This window comes from Anopheles moucheti, chromosome 2, assembly GCF_943734755.1.
Source record: "Anopheles moucheti chromosome 2, idAnoMoucSN_F20_07, whole genome shotgun sequence".
Lineage (NCBI taxonomy): Eukaryota > Metazoa > Arthropoda > Insecta > Diptera > Culicidae > Anopheles > Anopheles moucheti.
This window is the reverse complement of record NC_069140.1, coordinates 48,429,795-48,448,549: the sequence shown is the minus strand read 5'-3', so window position 1 is coordinate 48,448,549 and position 18,755 is coordinate 48,429,795. Positions and strand designations below refer to the sequence as shown.

The following is an 18,755-nucleotide window of genomic DNA, read 5'->3' as shown; positions in this document are numbered from 1 at the left end:
ACCCGTGGTTTGGGTTTGGTTTTTTTTCTATTTTGTACTTTACATCCCCATCCTGCTGCGCTGCACACCGCGTTCGCTGCCGCTCGAAAAAAGGATCGTCCTGGAGGATTCACATGTCCCAGCAGACGTGCAATTTGCTCGAGAAAGCCGGCGGATACGTAATCGAGCCCCGGGGGCCTATCGAAATCAAGGGCAAAGGCAAAATGCACACGTACTGGTTGCTGGGCAAAAAAGGGTTTGACAAGGCACTACCACCACCGCCACCGATCGGGTAAGCACAGCCGTCAGTGGCCGTGATTCATGGTCACTTTAAATACCAACCTCAAAACTGCTCTATCACTACTACCAGAAAAACTTATCTGTTTGATTTCCTTTCGTATTGTTACCGATAATTAAATTGCGCCATTTTATTTATTGCTAAAATCATTGAATTAATATTACCATTGGTCTCTAACATAACAGGTGAGCTGATAATTGTTTGGCCTAACACATAGATCGAGCTAGAAGATTTATATCCATATCATATTCCGTTTGTTCCAACCTTCAAACGAGTTCTGTCAAAATTTGACAGCATTCGGACAATACCCTAGTAGGCTAGAGGCTTTTGTGTGACGCAACTTTTGTGTTTTGAGTAATCATGGAAAAGAAGGAATTTCGCGTAGTGATAAAGTGTTGCTTTTTGAAGGGTAAAAATTCAGTTGAAGTCAAAAATTGCCTTTATAAAGAGTTTTTAGACAATTCTCCACAAAAATCGACCATAAAATATTAGTATGCTAAATTTAAACGTAGTGAAATGAGCACTGAAGATGGTGAACACAGTGGGCGCCCAAAAGAGGTGGTTACTGACGAAAACGTTTAAAAAAATCCACAAAATTATTAAAGGCATCCATAATGTGAAGTTTATGGAGATATCTGACACTCTATAGATGTCTAAGAAACGTGTTGGACATATCATTCACGAATATTTAGATATGAGAAAGCTCTGCGCAAAATGGCTGCCGCGCGAGCTCACATTAGACTAAAGACAACAACGATTTAATGATTCGGAGCAGTGTTTGGAGCTGTTTGAACGAAATAAATCCGGATTTTTGCATCAGTATGTTACCATGGATGAGTCTTGGCTTCTCCAATTCACTCCAAAGTCCAATAGACAGTCATCCGAGTGGACTGGACGCGATGAACCTGCTCCAAAGCGGGGAAAACGCAACAATCAGCTGGCAAGGTTATGGCGTCAGTTTTTTGGGATTCGCAAGGAATATTCTTCATCGACTATCTTGAGAAAGGAAAGACCATTAACAGCGACTACTATATCAAGTTATTGGAGCGTTTGAAATCGCCAAAAAATGGCCACATTTGCAGAAAAAAAAACGTTTTGTTACATCAAGACAACGCACCGTGCCACAAATCAGTGAAAACAATGACAAAAAATCATTAATTAGGCCACGAAATGCTTCGCCACCCACCGTATTTCGTAGATCTGGCTCCCAGTGACTAACTTCATTTCTCAGATCCCAAAAGGATGTCCTCTGAGAAGAAATTTTCGTCGGATGAAGAGGTGTTCGCCGAAACTGAGGCCTTTTTTGAGGCAAAGGACAAATACTACTACAAAATGGGTATCGAAAATTTTAAAGACTGCTAAAAAAGGTGTATCGCTCTTGAAGGGACGCATGTTGAATACAAAAAAATAATTTAGCCAAAAAACTGTCATAGGCCAAACAATTATCAGCTCACCTGTTACATACATTACCATTTTTAAGATATCAATGCAATAAAATCTGTTAAATAGTTCCGAAGGCTGTATACTTGCACGCGACCTCAAAATATTACGCTCATCTTTATTAATCATTGAAAGGTCAAATAAACAAAAGAACTTCTTTCCTCCTGAGGTTACAAACTTTGTTCAATCGTAACCTCGGTAGAGATTATACCCATTCTACACCTTAAAAGGATCTTAATGCCTACAGTTTGCGATTTTCACCCTTTCCCCCCAAAACACATTGTTCACCACCGACTAATGGCCACCCGACTGGCCCCCGACCATGGCGAACCATCTCGTGAAATACAACCCTTTCATCACATCAGGGAATCGCACGGGTAAGTTTGGGACGGCTAATCCATCCTCCTAAACAAACATCCCAAGAGCTAGATCCCCTCCTCCCTCATCCTCCATTCCAACCCATCTTTGGGTTCGTTGGCTCCCGGGTTTGGTTCCATTTGCTCTCGGGGCTGGTTCAGATTCAGCACGAGCTGTAACGCTGTATATCTTCTTTTATTACCCAACACTGGCAGGCTCGACGTAGCGATCCTGAAGCACTCGCTCTTCCAATCGCAGCAGAACCATACGAAAATCAATAACGCCTCCATCCAGAGCAACACCTGCTCGACGGCGAACCACTCGTCCAGCCATTCGCCGTCGGTCACGGGTGAATCGATCGATGTGAAGGTGGAAATAACGCCACCCGTTCCGCCCGGGCCGGAACAGCAACAGCCACCGGGCCACGATACTGCCGTCCTCTCGACCTCCTTCTCCATCGACTCGAGCTCGAGCAACAACACGTTCACGCTGAACCTTGGCGACTTTGTGCAGCCGAAGGCAACGCCACTGCCAAGCCCGCAAACACGCAAACTGTCCGAAGTCATCGCCGACGGTTCGTTCCTGAATGCGAACGCGAACTTTGACCGGCTCAACCCTTCCCCCACGTCCACCGCCAGCTCGACGCGGTTGTTCAAGCGCATCGAGGAACTGATCGACCTTAGCTCGCCCTACAACTACTACAAGTGTTTAAGCCCGAGCGAGAACAATCTGTCGCAGTGTGCGGAGTCGCGCTACGGCAGCTACCAGTTGCGCTCGGACAGTTGCTCCAGCAAGCCGGGCTCCACGCGCTTCCTACGCCGCCAGTTCAGTCTCGACAAGGACGACGTCGGCCCGTCGTCGGGTGGAGCAACCAGTGCAGGTGCTACGATGAGCCAGAAGGCGACGCTCGATACCATATCATCCATATCAGTCGATCGGGAGCAGCTGGCCCGGATGGGCACGCTCACCTCCATTCCCTCGATCAGCTCCACCAACTCCAGCTCGCTGCCGCTGGGTGGTGGTCAGAAGCAGCGAGGTCTCGCCATGCACCGCCAACAGTCGGCCAGCGTTGCGCAGGATCTCGAGAAGATCGAGGAGATCCCGCTGTCCCCACAGTCCTTCATCATCAATCACACTGCCAGCAGCAGCACCTCGAGCCTGCAGTCGGAGATCAACGAGCGGGGCCGAGCGTTCCGAAACGGTGGCGGACCAACCGATCGGGCCCACAACGGCAAGGAGCTGCGGCTCAGTGTGGAGGCGCTCGGGCTTCGGTGAGTGCACCAGGTCAGCTCGGTGTCGTTGCTGTAATACGCGACCGGCCAAACGACAACCACCATGCACGACTGAACCAAACAACCAAAAACCCAGCAGCGACAAATACAAACCGCTCGATAAAGCGACGGACGACGGCGTGTACGAATGTGTCCAGATTTGCGCCAACTCCGGATGATATTATTTACAGTACACGGCTGTGTACAGTGTGAGCAAGCACGTGTTCAAGCATGTGGCTATGTTATCCTACACGGCTTTCAGCACCTAACCTAGTAGCCTGCTAAAACTTTCGCCGTGTTTTCTGCCGCGAGTGCCACAACAACCGTGCAACAACAGTGGAGAAATGCGACGTTATCCCCCCCGACCATCACCCCCGGATGCCTGCCGGGCTGTATGTGTGTTTATTTTCTCCCTAGCGCACACGAAAACAATCAACAAACGCTACCAACAACAAACGGCTTCGCCGCTCCGAACGGACACAGAGCTAGGCGTATCAATTTCGATGCCGCAAGACACTTTTCCAGTGGCGTTAGGAAGTGGCAAGCACATGGGTGCACAGTGGGGGAGGCTGGCACGTTCGTGGAATGTGGCAATGAGTTGTTTGGCCAACAAAAGTAAGAAACAACTGAGCGGCGAGTAGATCGATGTCCATCATCTTTTGATGTGCAACAGTGTCGAACAGTGTGTTGAAAATAAGTTTCAACTCAGCCGGTTCGAATGGCGCCCGCGAATGTTTGGCCTTTCTGTGCGCCCGTTCGTGGAGTTTCGTGGAATGAAACGAATTCATCACAAACACCGGCACAAACAAACCTGCCCATTTCCTTCAATCGAAATCTGCTGCAATCTTGGAGAAAACAAAGTAGCCGACAGAGTTGGTTTGCTAATGGAGAATAGCTAAAATACGCCATAGAATGTTACAATTATTCTCCATGATACACTCCAAACTTATGTAGGAACGGGTATTTAAAAAATGCAAGTTCCTTTATTGTAATTGCAACCAACATCGCGCAGTTCCCGAAACAGACTCTGTCCTCAGCTATCTTCGCTAACTACCTACTGACAACCGTGTTGCCAGCTATCGCCTCAACTGTCACCAAGCACAGGGTGATTCATTCCCTACACTTATTTACTTTTTTCAAATCTATCAGTTACGCCACAGTAATTTTCGCGAGAAACTTTTGAAAAGTCTTAAAGACGCTTTTTTCACCCTTTCAATTAAAGTACACTATTGTTTTAAGCAGTCAGTTCCATCGTTTCAATTCTCTATTAGGAGTCACAAACTGAATTTTATAGTCATATCTCTGCGATTTGTTATCATCATTTGTTTGATCGGTGTACTTCCCGGGAAAATGACGAGGCACTAGCTTAAATTGCACACGTTCTTAAAGCATTACGAACGCATGAAGAGCTCGACTGGTACAGCAAGACAAACAAACAAACAAAAATGCAAGAAAAAAGAAGTTAATCCTTTGAACTCGCTGATACTTGCCTCACATTCTAGCCCCACCCGTTCAGCATAACACAAACGGAACATCATCATTTATTAATTTAACTCTCACGCCTCAGCTGACTTTTGCATTTCCAACATTTGCTTCCGAGCCGTCTGATACCGACACGGTTTCCTGCAGCCAAAACTGTAAGTAATCCGCTTTCGACCTTCCAAGGCCTTACCATTGAAAAGTGTGTACGTTCACACGGCGTGCACTGTTCCGGGGCGTCTCCTTGCGATCCAAAGGGCGTCTCCTAGCCGGTGCTGTTGGCGTTGTTGGTGGTAATTTAATTTAAACACTACTTATTTATTCACGACAGTCAACAAACAGTTTCCCGAACCTGGAGGAATGCCGTACGCTTACGGTGGTCTAGTGAAACGCACAGGCCAAGAGAGCAGAGCACTGTTCCTACGTGAACATTTCTTTACGAAAACCAGCAGTAAGGTCAAGCCGTTTGCTCCGCACGTACATGGGTGTGGAATTAATTAGTTCAAACTATTTTCACAGCCACTTTCACACAATATGGCACGCGCTTTCAATCTGACTGAAGCGTCCATTTGTTGGGTGTGTTTGCTTCCCTTGCTTTCTACTTCGTTTTGGCGCACCCCGTCACGATATGCTCTCGTGTGAACTTTTGGGAACGATGTCAGGGAGCTATAAATCGGGTCAAACGTTTGATAAATATTCCCACGCGACTGCACACATACGCGCGGAAGGCATTTGGGCACGTTTGCAAAAGCAATAAACGAAATCCTGATCCGACAATTAGCACCGGACATTAACAAACGCTTCCGCCAGTACCGGCAACGCACAGACCGATCAGGGGGTCATCAGACCATCGTTTCGTAACAATAAATTGAAACAGATTGGGACGGAATCTATGCAACAGCTGACGCTAAGCAATTTCCTTTAAGATTTTTGCGCTAGCGTTTTTTGTTGAGCCGCCACCATAAAACCTGCTGGAAAATCCGATCGTCTATTCTATTATCGCTAAAAGGTCGCTATGGTCCCTGATTACAGTGATGGGAATGAAAATACCCAGATGAGTTCAGATGGAGGATAAAGATTAGTTCTTTTTTAATACAAATTCAAACCTTTTCCGTTATTTTTATAAGGAACCCCTTCAGATTCAAAATGATTTTCATTCAAAACCGTGTCAGTTAAAGTAATCCCGCTATCGGACAAATCCTGTTTATGTACATAGATTGTAATTAATACATGTAGCTGTGACCGTGTACGTGTTCTAGCGAAACATAAATGCCAAACTGAGTGGTAATACCACATATAGCTACATTACATTGTATAACAAAACAAAAGATGTTTTAATTTATATGCCATTCCCTCCTTTACCCTGTTCAGTCGACTGAAGCTTAGGATGCAGATGAAATTAAACATAAAACCTTATCAGTTAACGTTGTTCTTCTGCTCTACGCCAAGATATAATCTATGACGAATGGTGAGATTGTTAAAATGTTATAACGTGTTAAGGTAGTCAATAGTTGAACTGTGCAAAATGTCAAACATACAATGTAACAAAGCTAGCGCAGGTGATAGTTAAGCAAACGCAAACATCTCCAACCGCTTTTGTACGTCGTAGTGCGCATTCTTTAGCCGCGTGGTTAACCGGAACAAAGAAATTACTTTCTGGATTTGTGTGTTATACAAGCGAAGCATTCGAGCTGTTCCCACTATTTCCCCGTGCCGTATGTTCTTTGGTCTACTAAAGAACCGTGAATAAATACCGTGAAAGTACAAACTTTCGCCAACATGTCCATATAGCGTGCCAGTATGTCATACAGTGTTTCTCAACCCAACTCAAAACTTTCGACAAGAATCTCAACACTGTCGATTTCAATGCGAACATGTTAACATGCCCGATTCATGGCGACAGTTTTGCGTTGGGCAGAGATACACTGTAATTCAAAGTGTTTAGAGTAATAAAAAGTAAAGCAAACAGTGCTGCATCTTTCCTAGAAGTCTTGGATGCTGGAATGCATCAATCCAAACAAGCCATGACTAACCGTCAACCGAAGACGCGCTGGTGGCGTTGCGTTACAGTGCGGGATGTTGTTAGCGCAAGTCGCTCGTCTTATGTTGACAATTGTTTTTTTTTATTGAAGTAACAGATTTCTGTGCCTGTGTTCACATTCACACACATAACCCCGCGACTTCCTGGCAACCCTGCCAGCCAACCGACTGACCGTTTGGTCAGTTGCGGTGTAACAAAAGAAAAGTTAAGTTTCTTTCGAGATGTCATTTTGTTGTGTTTGTACCCGCCAAGCGGCATCATTCGTCTCAACAAAGGGCTAGTTAGTGGGGTACAGAAGCGCAAAAAGTGCAAACTAAACAGCGCCAAACGCACAGTTAGGGCAGTGAGCAATTGTACAATGTAGCACCATGAAGCGCTACGTTATTAGCGGAAGCTATTCTCCAAACCGAAGTGTACAGTCACGTCTCTAAGAGAATACGATTTATATCATCTTGTGCTGTGTAGAACCGAACTGAATATGACAAGGAGGTACGTTATTAGCACACGTGCGCGTGTTTGTGTGACTGTGTGTGTGTGCGTGTATGAGAACATACATATTTACTCTAGTTAAGGGGGAACGTTGTCCCCGGCCTGTCGATTGCGGATGGTAAACTATTCAATCATGTTTATATGGATGTTAGAGATTATTTTATATTTTTCCACTCTCCAGAACATTTATTGGATGAAAATAAACAATGCCAAACAGAACTTTATTATGGTAGCGCGAAGTGGACCGCTTTTGTGTGGGTTTCTGTGTAATTTAATTTATTTTAAATACATGCGAAATTCGTGTGGCACTACAACTCTTAGCCTACTACCTGAAACTGAAATTATTCGGCAATTTTCCATATGCTTCATTATGGCTTTCCATTTATTTTTCCACAAGTTTCCACAGTTTTCCGCGTTTTCCTTATAGTTTTTTAGTAAGATTATCCATAGTTTATAAAATAATTTTCCTTGGTTCTCTATCGGTACTTCAGTACTACTCTATGATGTGTTTCTCAGTTTGCATTGAAATTTTCGTCGAGTCTTTCATAATTTTCAATCAGCAAATATTTTATCTCTTGCTAATTTTTGCTGTTTTCCATGGTTTTTAGTGGAAATTTTCTATAAATTTTTACGAGTTTCTAATGTATAAACCGACTAATGTAACATAATATAAGACGCATTATTATGTTTATTTGTTTAGGGCATTATTTTTGAATACGTAGTGTGGTTTTCGCTATGGCTGTTGCCTCATTTTTGTTTCTGTTCTAATGTACTTGTTCTAATCAATAAATGAAAAGCATGAGGTGAAATTCACTCACTGATTTGTATTGATTTAAACTGTATAGCGAATGTGCTACACGGTGACACAAACATATGGGTTTTCATGAAGTTTTCGTTGGATTTTTATCCGCATTTTTAACATTATTTTGTTGCTTATCTCACAATCTTTTTCAGCATTTTTCTTGCCTCAAACCTTGTAACATTTTTCATTTGATTTTTTCGTTTGTTCTCCATTTTCCTTTGGTCTCTCACTGCCTTGCATTTTCACATTTTCCATCAGCTATATACACGGATGAATAAAAATTATCCCGAATTTGACTCCGTAATGTACCCCAGTTGGATTTTTCCGATTCGAAACATTGCCATTTCACCCGTTACTAGTTATCTCTCTAATTTCCAATCAAAAATACTTTTCATATGCAACGTGCCACATAATGCAACAATAAGCCATAATACCGCTTTAAAGATACAATAAATAAATAGCTTTTCATGTGCCTTTATCATTTTTTTTATCTCGATTATAATTATCTCGAGCTCATTGTTATTTTAAATGTTAACAATAAACTGCTTTTATTTTTACTATTTTTCACTCATTCATTCCGCAATACTTGTACACTTTGACATATTTTTCTTGCCTTGCTGTTTTTTTCGGTTAAGGATAACACTATGTACACGTTTGTTGTGCTGAATGTTGAATATTTTTCTTTAAGTTTTTGTTCGAACTTTTAAGAAAACATCTACTTAAGAAATGAGAAAAACATGATGCCTTCCAAACTAAACCTATAGACGTTACTTTCAGCTTCAGCAGGAGTACATACACGATCGATATCAAGCTCGAGTACATTTTTAATTTAATTGTGTTTCAGTTAGCGCTTTTAGTTAATCAAAAAAAGAAACAAACAAACAAACTTTTCACTCAGCTCTTTTTCGCAACAACTTCACTTTTGCACTGCACGGCTAACCCTTTGTGCACGGCTGCTACATACTTTATTCCAGCACGGTCAGCATCTAGGTGTAATTTCATTACAAAACTCTTGCCTTAATGCCAATGTCCTGCAGCATTGCGTTGACCTTCGCACCGGATGGCATTCTACCACGGCGCAGGTAGCGACAAGATTCCTTCACCAATACCATTCCGGTCCTTAGTTTACGTAGCCCAAAACCGGCACAGCGGCGAGAGTGCACAGCATTTCGTGCACATAATTAGATTCTGCTCGCACTAACCACATTCCATGCCCAGCAGGCGCCCAGAAGTGCGTAATGCGTTGCCCGAAGGAATTGGGTAAATAACGGAGCATCCTTTCCACCGGCGCAGTGTGCTACAGTTTCGTTAGAATAGTTTCCAGTGCCAGCCCATCATCACTAATTACCTCCCGCAGCATCGCACGGACGGCAAATTCGTTAAAACGCAACGCCACGGTTCGCAAACCAAGCAACAGTTTCCCCAAACGAGCCGCTGCACTTTCGAGACCGGCAGGATGTGCAATCGCCTCCGGGCCTACCAGCGACCGTAGACCCCCGGTGCCGGTGGATGTGTACCGGACTTCCCGAAACTGCACGCCGGCCCCACACTGCAGCTCCTTCGGCGAAGAATGGGCCGGCTGCTGCTGCCAGCTGTAGTGGCTGAGGGCGGTAAGTGCTCGCTCGGCAAGATGTTCCAGCTGGTTGGCTTCCCGTTCGCTGAGAGCGTACTCTGTTGTCGTTGACGTACCGTCCCAGGTACCGTCCATTTTGTTTGGCCAATTTGCGTGCGAGAAGAAAGGAAGAGGCATGAGCGATAGGGGGCAGCGGGTATTTCCTTACAAAAACCGTAACGAACCTTTCCGACACAGGATCAGCGTCTCGAGCAATGATAGTTCGATGAGATCCACCCGCAATGCCTTAATGTCCTCCACCACCGAGCGCAGATGTCCGTCGCAGCAGCTTGGGAAAGATTGAGAAACGGTGCGGTACATGCATTTGCCGGTGGAATAGTGAGCGGGACAGGGGCACGCTTTGCTTACCGTTCGACCAGCGAGGATATGTCGATGGACCAGTTGGCCACGCGAAGCAGAAAGCATTCGTACCACACGTGCCGCAGTATCTCGTTCTGCTGCATCCGGCTCAAGATGGCAAAGTGCTCGTTATGACGCACTTGCCGGATGCACGCCATCAGCACCTGCGACAGAATCTGCACCGAGAATCCGTCTGGGGGGGTGAGAGCAGAAGAACAAGAAATGAGCGCCTCACTGAGGGAAAGCTGAGCATTGAAGAACTGCCATCGAAGGATGATGGTGTTTGATTAGCGTTATTTGCAAGCGGGGAGTAGCAGTTGGCCAGAGGGTGAGCTGTTCCACTGAAAGAAGGGAGGTGATAGAAAAGCGGTCGTTTTTCACATTACTCTCACTGAAAGCCGATCGGTTTCCACTGCAAAATGGATACGCTTCATTGATTACATTACTCGGAATTCGTTTATCCAGCACAATGCAAAGTGTGGATTGATTGAAGCAGACAGGTGATTGCCTGCATCGATTCCATCAGCCGTCTGTCGCACGACCCGGCGTACGGATCCGTGTGTAATCTACTTCAAACATATCTTTGGCAAAACAATAAGCTTCCCTCTCATCTTCACGATGCACAGCACAGTTGATTTGCTAAAGCATTCGAAACCAGTAAGAATGCATCCGGCTACCGGAGGGAAAGGAATGTGGAAGCTAATTATTCACCTACTTATCCATAAGCTCATGCATCTGCAGGGTTTGCTTGTGCAGTCAACAACATTCCCGATATGTGTACCGTACGAGTTGGTGCGTATTTCACATGTGGTTGCTAAGGGCAACGATTTGATTCTTCCAATACACGTGTTGGGGAAAAAGACATTTGCTATTTAAACAATTCAGGCGACGTAATCATGAGAAACGCTTGGAACTTTGTTATGCATTCATGTTCCACTTGGTCATCTCACTTACCCGCGTTGGTCCTATGTGACACTTTTCTCGACCGTTCGCCATTCGATGGCTTTCTTGGGTGTAGCTTCTGCGGCACCAGTTTCCGTCCCTTCCTTGGACCCCGTTCTTGCTGCACGGCCGCTGCATTCATGCCCACCAGAAAACACTTCTGTAGCCGACAAAACGGACACCAATTGCGACGTGCCTTATCCACGGAACATTCTCCTTGGCCGGCTACAAACAACAGCAAACCGCGCGAAAAAGGGAAACAAGGGTTTGATTTTTTTTGTATACTTATATTGCTTTTAATTACGCACAGTTCCCACAGTGGGATGCAATCCCGATGGCTACACTTACAGATGCACGAGTATATTGCACGTTTGCGAATACTGCGCTTGAAGAAGCAAGAGCACCCATCACAGCAAACCGTACCGTAGTGCTTGCCGGAGCTACGGTCACCACAGACACGGCACACCAGCGCTTGCGAGTGGTGGACGCTCGGACATCCCGGAGTGGACATCCCTGTCCGTTGTCCGGTTGCCAAAAATGTACTACCTGGTGGGCGCGTTTGCTAGCCGCGTTTTATATCGCGCCTACCGGGTCCTTACAAGACGCCACCGCAATCATTTATGCATTATTTGCTTTCCCATCGACGGTCACCGCGTTAGTTTAATAGACGAACGTGTTCTTGGTCTATCCCATCGGGCAGACAAGTACCTGCCTTGGAACCATCGGGAGACACGGTGGCTTATCCGTGTCAAATCGGTGTAGTAATTCTTCCATATTTACACGAAATGTCCTTATGATTGTACCCGGTTATACTTGCGGGGTTTTGCTACGTATGCAAGTCATAGCTCCATACAAAGGGTGAAAAGCACCCCTGGATAACACCCTCGGATTTCCATCTAGTAGCCCAACTTTCCATCTAGTAGCCCATGTGGGACTCTTGTCAACTGGCGCCGCTAAACGTCATGAACTTTACACTTGGTCTGATAAATAAATCAAAAATCAAAACATTATTATTAATAAAACTAGTTGAATCTAATTATCTGTTAATTGAATAATTTTGATAATTATTATTATCAAAAAAAACCCTTTTGTTTAACAATATAAACTCAAAATTCTTCCCTTAACAACAAAGCATAACTTGATGGAAACAATATTTCCCTCCCCTGTACTGTATTTTCCGTCTGATAACAATCAGCAAATGAAACAGTTAAACCAACCACTCTGACATACCCTTCGGAAGGTTCAGCCCCCGGGTTGGAATAAATACAGAGCTCCTTCACCTTTAACAAGCAATTCAAATCAATGCAATCCCACCGACAATCGGGACAATCAATTCGCGCCGGTCGGTGATCGGAAACGCGGCGTGGAACCGTTCATCGATCAACCGTCATTCTTCATTCGTCACAATCAAGCGGAACCATCGCGAGCACGACCCCGAGCCGGTGGATTACTTCCGCACCTTCGAAGGAAATCATCTACACGTGGCCTGGACGACGGGTGGCTACGTATGTGGGTTAAAGCGTTTCGCGAGTGAGAGGAATCATCAAAATGTCACTTCAAGGCATGGAAGCAACATCGTTATCGATGAGCAAAAGGTTGACACATCGTCCCGCGTAGCCGCGCAACGCATGGTGAGGGTGCGGTGTCGCGTGGGGAATGTATATTTACTACGAGTAAACATTGATCCCTGCGAGCGTCAGGACAGCTCATTAGAATCGAGCACATGGTCAATCAAACACTGTGCACATGCTCGTACGTGCGATTTCTTACCATTTTCTTCATAAAAATAAAAATGGAACCAATGATTTGTGCAAATCAAACGTGATTAACGTGATTAACGAATTGTTTACTGCAGTCAGCTAAGCATTTTTAAAAAAGTTATTCAATAATTAAGCCAATTAAGCTTGAATGTAGGTTGAAATAATTCGTAATGTAATAATATCCATAGTTAAACTTTCTTAATAGTGCTTTATTCTTCAATACTTCTGTCCGTTATTCAAATACCTCCCGTTACGGTTCGTAATACAGTTCATTTATCGGCATATATTAAATATGTTTCTACTGTTACCTGTGGCTCACTGTATCACTAACTCATCTCTCTCTCTCTCTCTCTCTTTCTCTCTGTCTAATGTCTATTGCAACACGAAAGAAGCCAATGGTACTTCATCCTCTGCTATACGCGGCGTAGAATATTCTAGGTTAGATGTTTAAGTTCTCAAGTTCTGATCCATTCTATCTAATAAACTAGTCTCTAGCTGTTTAATCTTAAATGCAGTGCTCTCTATTCGGGGAATGCAATGTGGACAGTGACTTTTTTTCGTTTCGTTTCGCTCGCTCGCTGTAGCTCAATAAATGACTCCCCCAGTGCGAGGAGTTCGGAGCACTTTTTTCCCAACGTTGTAAATATAAATGCCTACGTAAATGTATATTTGCTAAATATATTTACAGATGCCTTTGCTTGTCAGGATACAAAATGTGCATGTCACATTTCACTAACGCTTAAGTATGTGTTAATACAGATAAAATACTAGCGACGATATGTACTTCTGCCCTCGTGTGCTCACTTGCTCACAGCTCTTAGTACGAGTTTTTGTGAAGGATCCTTCCGGGAAACCGTCGGCAGTGGGCATCATTTGGAAGTTGGAATCGACATCTCACACCACCGTCCCGTATGCTTGCGAGATCTGAGACCGTGTTTATATGCAATCAACTAAACGAAACTGTTATTCCTCTCCGACTCTTGCAACTTTCGCCATCTACTGCTCATTCCACCAATATGATCTTGTTCCGTCTTGTCTCGGGTGTCTTATTCTAACAGGGGGCATGCGACAAGCGAGGAACTTGTAACGGGAATTTGTTGCACCAACGCATAAGTACTGCATACTGCTAATTAATGCTTACTTTAGTTTATGAAGATGCCATCAACTTTGCCGCCTGAATGACGTTGTGCTGATGATGGTACCCAGCTAGATCCGCCGCGGTGGGATGATGGTGATGATGGTGGTGATGATGGTGCGGGTGCGCATGATGCGAATGTGACAGGGACGCACCGTTAACCGAGCCTCCCACGCCCGGTGACACGTGGTGCGGACTGTGGTGGGTGTGCAACGATCCGAAGCCGCCGCCGAAGTAGCCACTCTGCAGGCAGTTATTCATGTAGTCCCCGTACCCATTGCTGGACGGAACGGACGATGTCGGTGTGGTTGACGCGCCCAATGGATTCGATTCCGATTTGATCTGACCGAATGGTGTGTTGCCGGTGGGTGTGTTGCTATGCCCACCGAGGTTAGTCGAACCGGAAGCATTAGAGCCGCCTCCACCGCTGCTGCCAGTGTTGCCAGCAATGGACGAACCGCCGGTCGTATGATTGTAACCGTTGACGGGCGAATGACTGTGATGCGTCGACAGCGAGTTCGAGGTCGGTGTCGTGTAGATGTGCGATGCGTTCAGTCCCGCATGTTGCTGATGGGATGCTGACGAGGACACGACACCGGAAATACTGCCCGGCACCCCTCCCAGCGAACCGGGTGGCGAAAGGGCTGACAGATCGTACTTGCCTACCAGGGATCCGAGCGATCCACTGCCGCCGTGATGCGACGATCCCAGCGACGATGGCAGATTGTACGACTGTCCGTGATGGGGCGAAATGTGCAGCGAACGTATTGCGGGCGACGACAGGTTTTGGGACTTGGGACTTCCGGTCAGATTCTTCGAGTTGCCATTGCGATCGGTTTGCAGCAGGCCTGTCAATGGGAAAGCATTTATCAGCATTCACGCTCGGCACGCGACAGCTCCCTTTTAAAACACTTACCGTCACCAATGCCGTCATCCTTTTTGCCACCCACCAGTGCCATCACGTCCGTCGAACCGGAACCACCCGTTTTCTTCGGCTTGCGCTTACGCGTCTGTATGCCATCCTTGCGCATCGCCAGCGGTCTGTTGACTCCGTGCAGCTTGAAGTATAACCCGCAGGCGTTACACACCGGTTCACCATCGTTATTGCGTCGCCACAGGGTCGTCGTGCGCGTCCCACAGTTCGTGCAGCACAGCCCTAATCGTCGCGTGGCAGTCTGCTAAAAGAACGAACCGAAAGGGGAACATTGGGAAGAGAGAAAAAACAAATGGGAGCCTCATATCAGTTATGACTGTGTGTGTGTTTTTTTGTTTCTAAATACAATATCGACACCCCCAAAGCATCGAGCCAACTTCAACACCGGCAACCTGTGAGGGATGAGCTCCGAATGGAATGGAAGCGATAAATGGTGCTTCCAATTTATCATACAACACACACGTTTGCTTCTGATTGTTTTATCATGCTCACAGAATGTGTGTCTTCAAACCCAAACCAAAACCCATTCAATGCGTATTTTTACGTCAATTAGCAGTTTAAAAAGAAACAGCGGATTAACGCTGTACACGTTGGATACTTGGTACTTGGTACGATGAATAATTTTGCATGTTTAATATTAAACTGTTACCTTTCCCACAGTAAAACAATACATATTAAAAAGTGTAATTGTCGTTGAACCAGAATGTTTCCCTCTGGATAATTTATTTCGGCAATTGTCGGAATCATGACAGGTGAGGTTTTTTTTATCTCAAAATCATCATCAAATTTCTTTTAATTAAAACTGGAGCTTCCAGTATTTAAAAACAATCAGAAAAAACCATTTCCAATAGTTTTTCAGTATTAACATCTCGAAGGAAAATTCCTATCTCATATTAATGCATAGCGTCTGCCACCACCGCTAGAGGGCAGCACACGTCTAGCAAAGACACGACCCATTCCGACAATTTACCCTTTCCGACAAAGGGAACTATGGTCGAATAGCGTTACAAATTCTTATTTTCTGTTTGTCAAATCATTTAATTTAGCTAATTTTTCTTCTAGTCTACCTTATTCATTTAAAATTTATATTTAAAGACAAAGATGTATTGGTATAATTCACAGTTTTAATTAAACGAGAAAATAAAAAAAGAATTATACCAATTCAAAGCGCACTAGGCGCTCAGTTGAAATTGTTCAGTTAATTCTGATTTTACACCATGCAAGAATTTACAAATCATTTTCCATTTCGATTGACACAAAATTGTTCAAATTCATCCCGCTTTACATAACTTGTTATGTATCTACCAAATTCGAATATGCTCCTTGTACTTTTATATTTTCTTCACTTTTCTGCCCTAATTTCCTAACCTTTTCTACTCTTCCGAGCTACCCCATGCTAGGCCCGCAAGATGCTAAACGTTATAACATACAAATTAACAATGACAGAAACATGGGTAAGAAATTGGATACTCACACTCACCAGTCTCTTGCTGGGCTTTATCAACGGACGGTTCATACCGTTCATCTTGTGATAGAGCCCGCATGCATTGCAGAGATAGTGGCCGGTGCCGTCCCGACGCCAGAGCGGTGTTGAAATGGCCCCACAATTCACACATTCTCTTCCCTCGCCGAATTGGAAATCCATTGCGCTGTCTGCGTGTTGATTGCGTGTGATTTCGAATCGTGTGCGAGATTTTTCGTTTCCCGGACAATCGCAATACGCAAAAGGCGCACGGGGTAGGTTTTTAGCATGGGTTTTGAAAACGGTTTATGCGAATCATTTACCGTACGTAAGGACATACGATTTCCGCGTATACGAAATGCGCGAGCGAGAGTGAGAAAGATAGTAATAAAGAGGGAGAGAGAGAGAGAGAACGCGAGAGCGAGAGAATTGTTCGTTTGTTTAGAACGTGAATGTGGAGCCATCGCCACGATTTCGCAAAAAGTCCACGAAGGGAAGAAAACGGCGAAAAACCGGGAGGGAAAGAGAAAAGTGTGTTTTAGTATGATTTATTCGCTAGTGGCTATTACCTTTTTCAAATTACCATATGGCGAGGTGCGCTGAAAGCCGGTCGGATCGTAGGCGCGCCAGGAACCCATCATCACGTTCTGCGCATAGAACTGGGGTGGAAGCTGCGTGTGCGTCGTGCCTGTCCGCGTTTCGGCCCCCACCAGCGAGAAAGAAACCAAAGGGTAAGAAAATCAGACAAAATAGCAAATGGCGGATCGTGTGCAGCAAACTGCAGCACAAACTGGTCGAACAGGGTTGCGCCGGGTGACGGCCGTCGCACATGTGCTCACTTACCAAATCCATCCGCCGGCCAGCCATTTTGTGTGGAAAAGTTGGCCGAATGTGCCCCGTACTGGGAGTGGGGCAGGGCGCGGCTCGAGGGCACATACACGGGTGCGTTGGCGGCTGCGGCCGCGGCTGCCGCCGCCGACTGATGGTAGGAGCCCGTGTTCCCAGTTGCCACCACAGCTGCCGTCATGTCGGAGTATGCGGCAGACGTGTGAAACATGATCCTAGCCGGAACTCCGCCGTCGTCGTCGATGTTAACACGCTGCAGAACCGAAAGAGAGAAAGAAGGAGAAAGTGGTCAGAAGCGGACGACGGGAAAGGGAAGATAGATTAGTTTAGTGATCAGCGTGCACGAATTTTCCTCACGACCCATGAACTAACGACGGTGGAAAAATGTGTTCCAATGATAGCGATGACAGATTGCTGGTGTGCCCTGGAATGTGAACTATTTTCACGACCTTTCCAGCCAAATGAACGCAACAAGGGTTAACCTCATCGACACGGGCGGCACCTGCATCGTGGGAGGCCTTGCCCTGCAAATAGCAACTATGCCATGGTTTGACAAATGAAGTACATTTCTTTACCAATGTTTAAGCTGTGAATAAAAATGAACTCTGCCAGTTGGAATCATGGAACAACAGTTCCAAATTTCTAATTATAAAATAAAACTCACAAATGACACAAATGGTGCAAAGAGCTGCCTGAGACTGCTGTCTGGAGAGAGTGTATGAAGTCATAAGTGACGATCATAATAACACATGAATATCGACGAAATTGCATCAGCAATAAGTAACACATTGCTCATGCTTAGATAACTCTTAACAAAAGGACATGCCAAGTAAATTGTGGATTTCGTCTTTCAATTGTTGTATTCTCAAACAATATCCATTTTCCAGAACAGTAAAAACACAATTATTGAGCGATCAATCGATCGACCAATGTAACCAATCTTTTAATTTCTATTATAGAACAGTCAAGATCTTTTGCGTCTTTGTGTTTTGAAAACTTCGAGTACCAGAACGTTTTTTTTCATTTTTTTAATAAAAACGACCCAATATTTTTATTTAATAACTACTCATGTTACCGGAGATTCTACACAAACCAATAAAGATATTTATCCTATTTAATCGATATTTCTTATCGTAGTGTATTAAAGTTAGTAAAAAAAATATTAGAATATTTTAAACGAGTTCCTTTACATGTTCAGTTTTTAATATTATAATTTCACAATCTATATCGCAAGCATTGGTCCTAAAGGTTTGGAATACGGTTATAAGCAAGGCACAAGTCTTGCGAGAAAGTGTGCAGTACAGTTTAAATTAATTTGTTATTTTCTACAAACAGCAACAACTTACGTTAACTATTAATGCAGTTTAACTGTACAAATATACTTTATCGATGATTTCTATACACTTTTGCACATATATAAGCACACAAATTCAATTTTGGGAACAACCTCAACATTTTTACTCGCCAAATAAAATGTTCAACCACGAGGAAGACACTCGTCCACAGCTTATTTGCGCGTAGAGCAGCAAACTATTCGCCATTCACCTC

The 18,755-nt window shown here is 44.7% G+C and overlaps 3 protein-coding genes across 3 annotated transcripts in view; 1 reads left to right on the top strand and 2 right to left on the bottom strand.

Annotated features, from left to right (window-relative positions):
• LOC128297467 (uncharacterized) overlaps positions 1-3,349 on the top strand; it is a 44,172-nt gene extending 40,823 nt beyond the window's left edge. The window contains exons 13-15 of the mRNA XM_053033110.1: positions 94-271; positions 2,083-2,094; positions 2,290-3,349. Of these exons, the coding sequence (XP_052889070.1) occupies positions 94-271; positions 2,083-2,094; positions 2,290-3,349 (1,250 nt within the window). The remainder of the gene's footprint in view (positions 1-93; positions 272-2,082; positions 2,095-2,289) is intronic.
• A 6,104-nt stretch (positions 3,350-9,453) lies between these two features.
• LOC128310100 (retinoic acid receptor RXR-gamma) lies at positions 9,454-11,581 on the bottom strand. The gene is made up of 5 exons (XM_053046655.1): positions 11,419-11,581; positions 11,173-11,295; positions 10,138-10,327; positions 9,954-10,057; positions 9,454-9,827 (listed from the first exon to the last, which is right to left on the bottom strand). The coding sequence occupies exons 1-5, from the start codon at positions 11,579-11,581 to the stop codon at positions 9,454-9,456; spliced, it is 954 nt and encodes a 317-aa protein (XP_052902615.1).
• A 2,396-nt stretch (positions 11,582-13,977) lies between these two features.
• LOC128310681 (GATA-binding factor A) lies at positions 13,978-17,418 on the bottom strand. Its single transcript, XM_053047380.1, has 5 exons — positions 17,205-17,418; positions 16,945-17,049; positions 16,374-16,552; positions 14,882-15,143; positions 13,978-14,813 (listed from the first exon to the last, which is right to left on the bottom strand). Exons 1-5 carry the CDS (start codon positions 17,416-17,418, stop codon positions 13,978-13,980), a joined length of 1,596 nt encoding a protein of 531 aa, XP_052903340.1.
• Between the last annotated feature and the right edge of the window lie 1,337 nt (positions 17,419-18,755).

Bases quoted from the DNA above. Each gene is read 5' to 3' on its own strand.
- LOC128310681 (XM_053047380.1), bottom strand. From the start codon at position 17,418: ATGTTTCACACGTCTGCCGCATACTCCGACATGACGGCAGCTGTGGTG. The intron at 16,553-16,944 runs GTAATTTGAAAA...ATCAACACGCAG, and splicing joins TCAGCGCACCTCGCCATATG to ACAGCGCAATGGATTTCCAA. The intron at 14,814-14,881 runs GTAAGTGTTTTA...TCCCATTGACAG, and splicing joins GGATGACGGCATTGGTGACG to GCCTGCTGCAAACCGATCGC.
- LOC128310100 (XM_053046655.1), bottom strand. From the start codon at position 11,581: ATGTCCACTCCGGGATGTCCGAGCGTCCACCACTCGCAAGCGCTGGTG. The intron at 11,296-11,418 runs GTAAGTGTAGCC...TGTTGTTTGTAG, and splicing joins TGCAATATACTCGTGCATCT to CCGGCCAAGGAGAATGTTCC. The intron at 9,828-9,953 runs GTTCGTTACGGT...CAACGACAACAG, and splicing joins GCTGATCCTGTGTCGGAAAG to AGTACGCTCTCAGCGAACGG.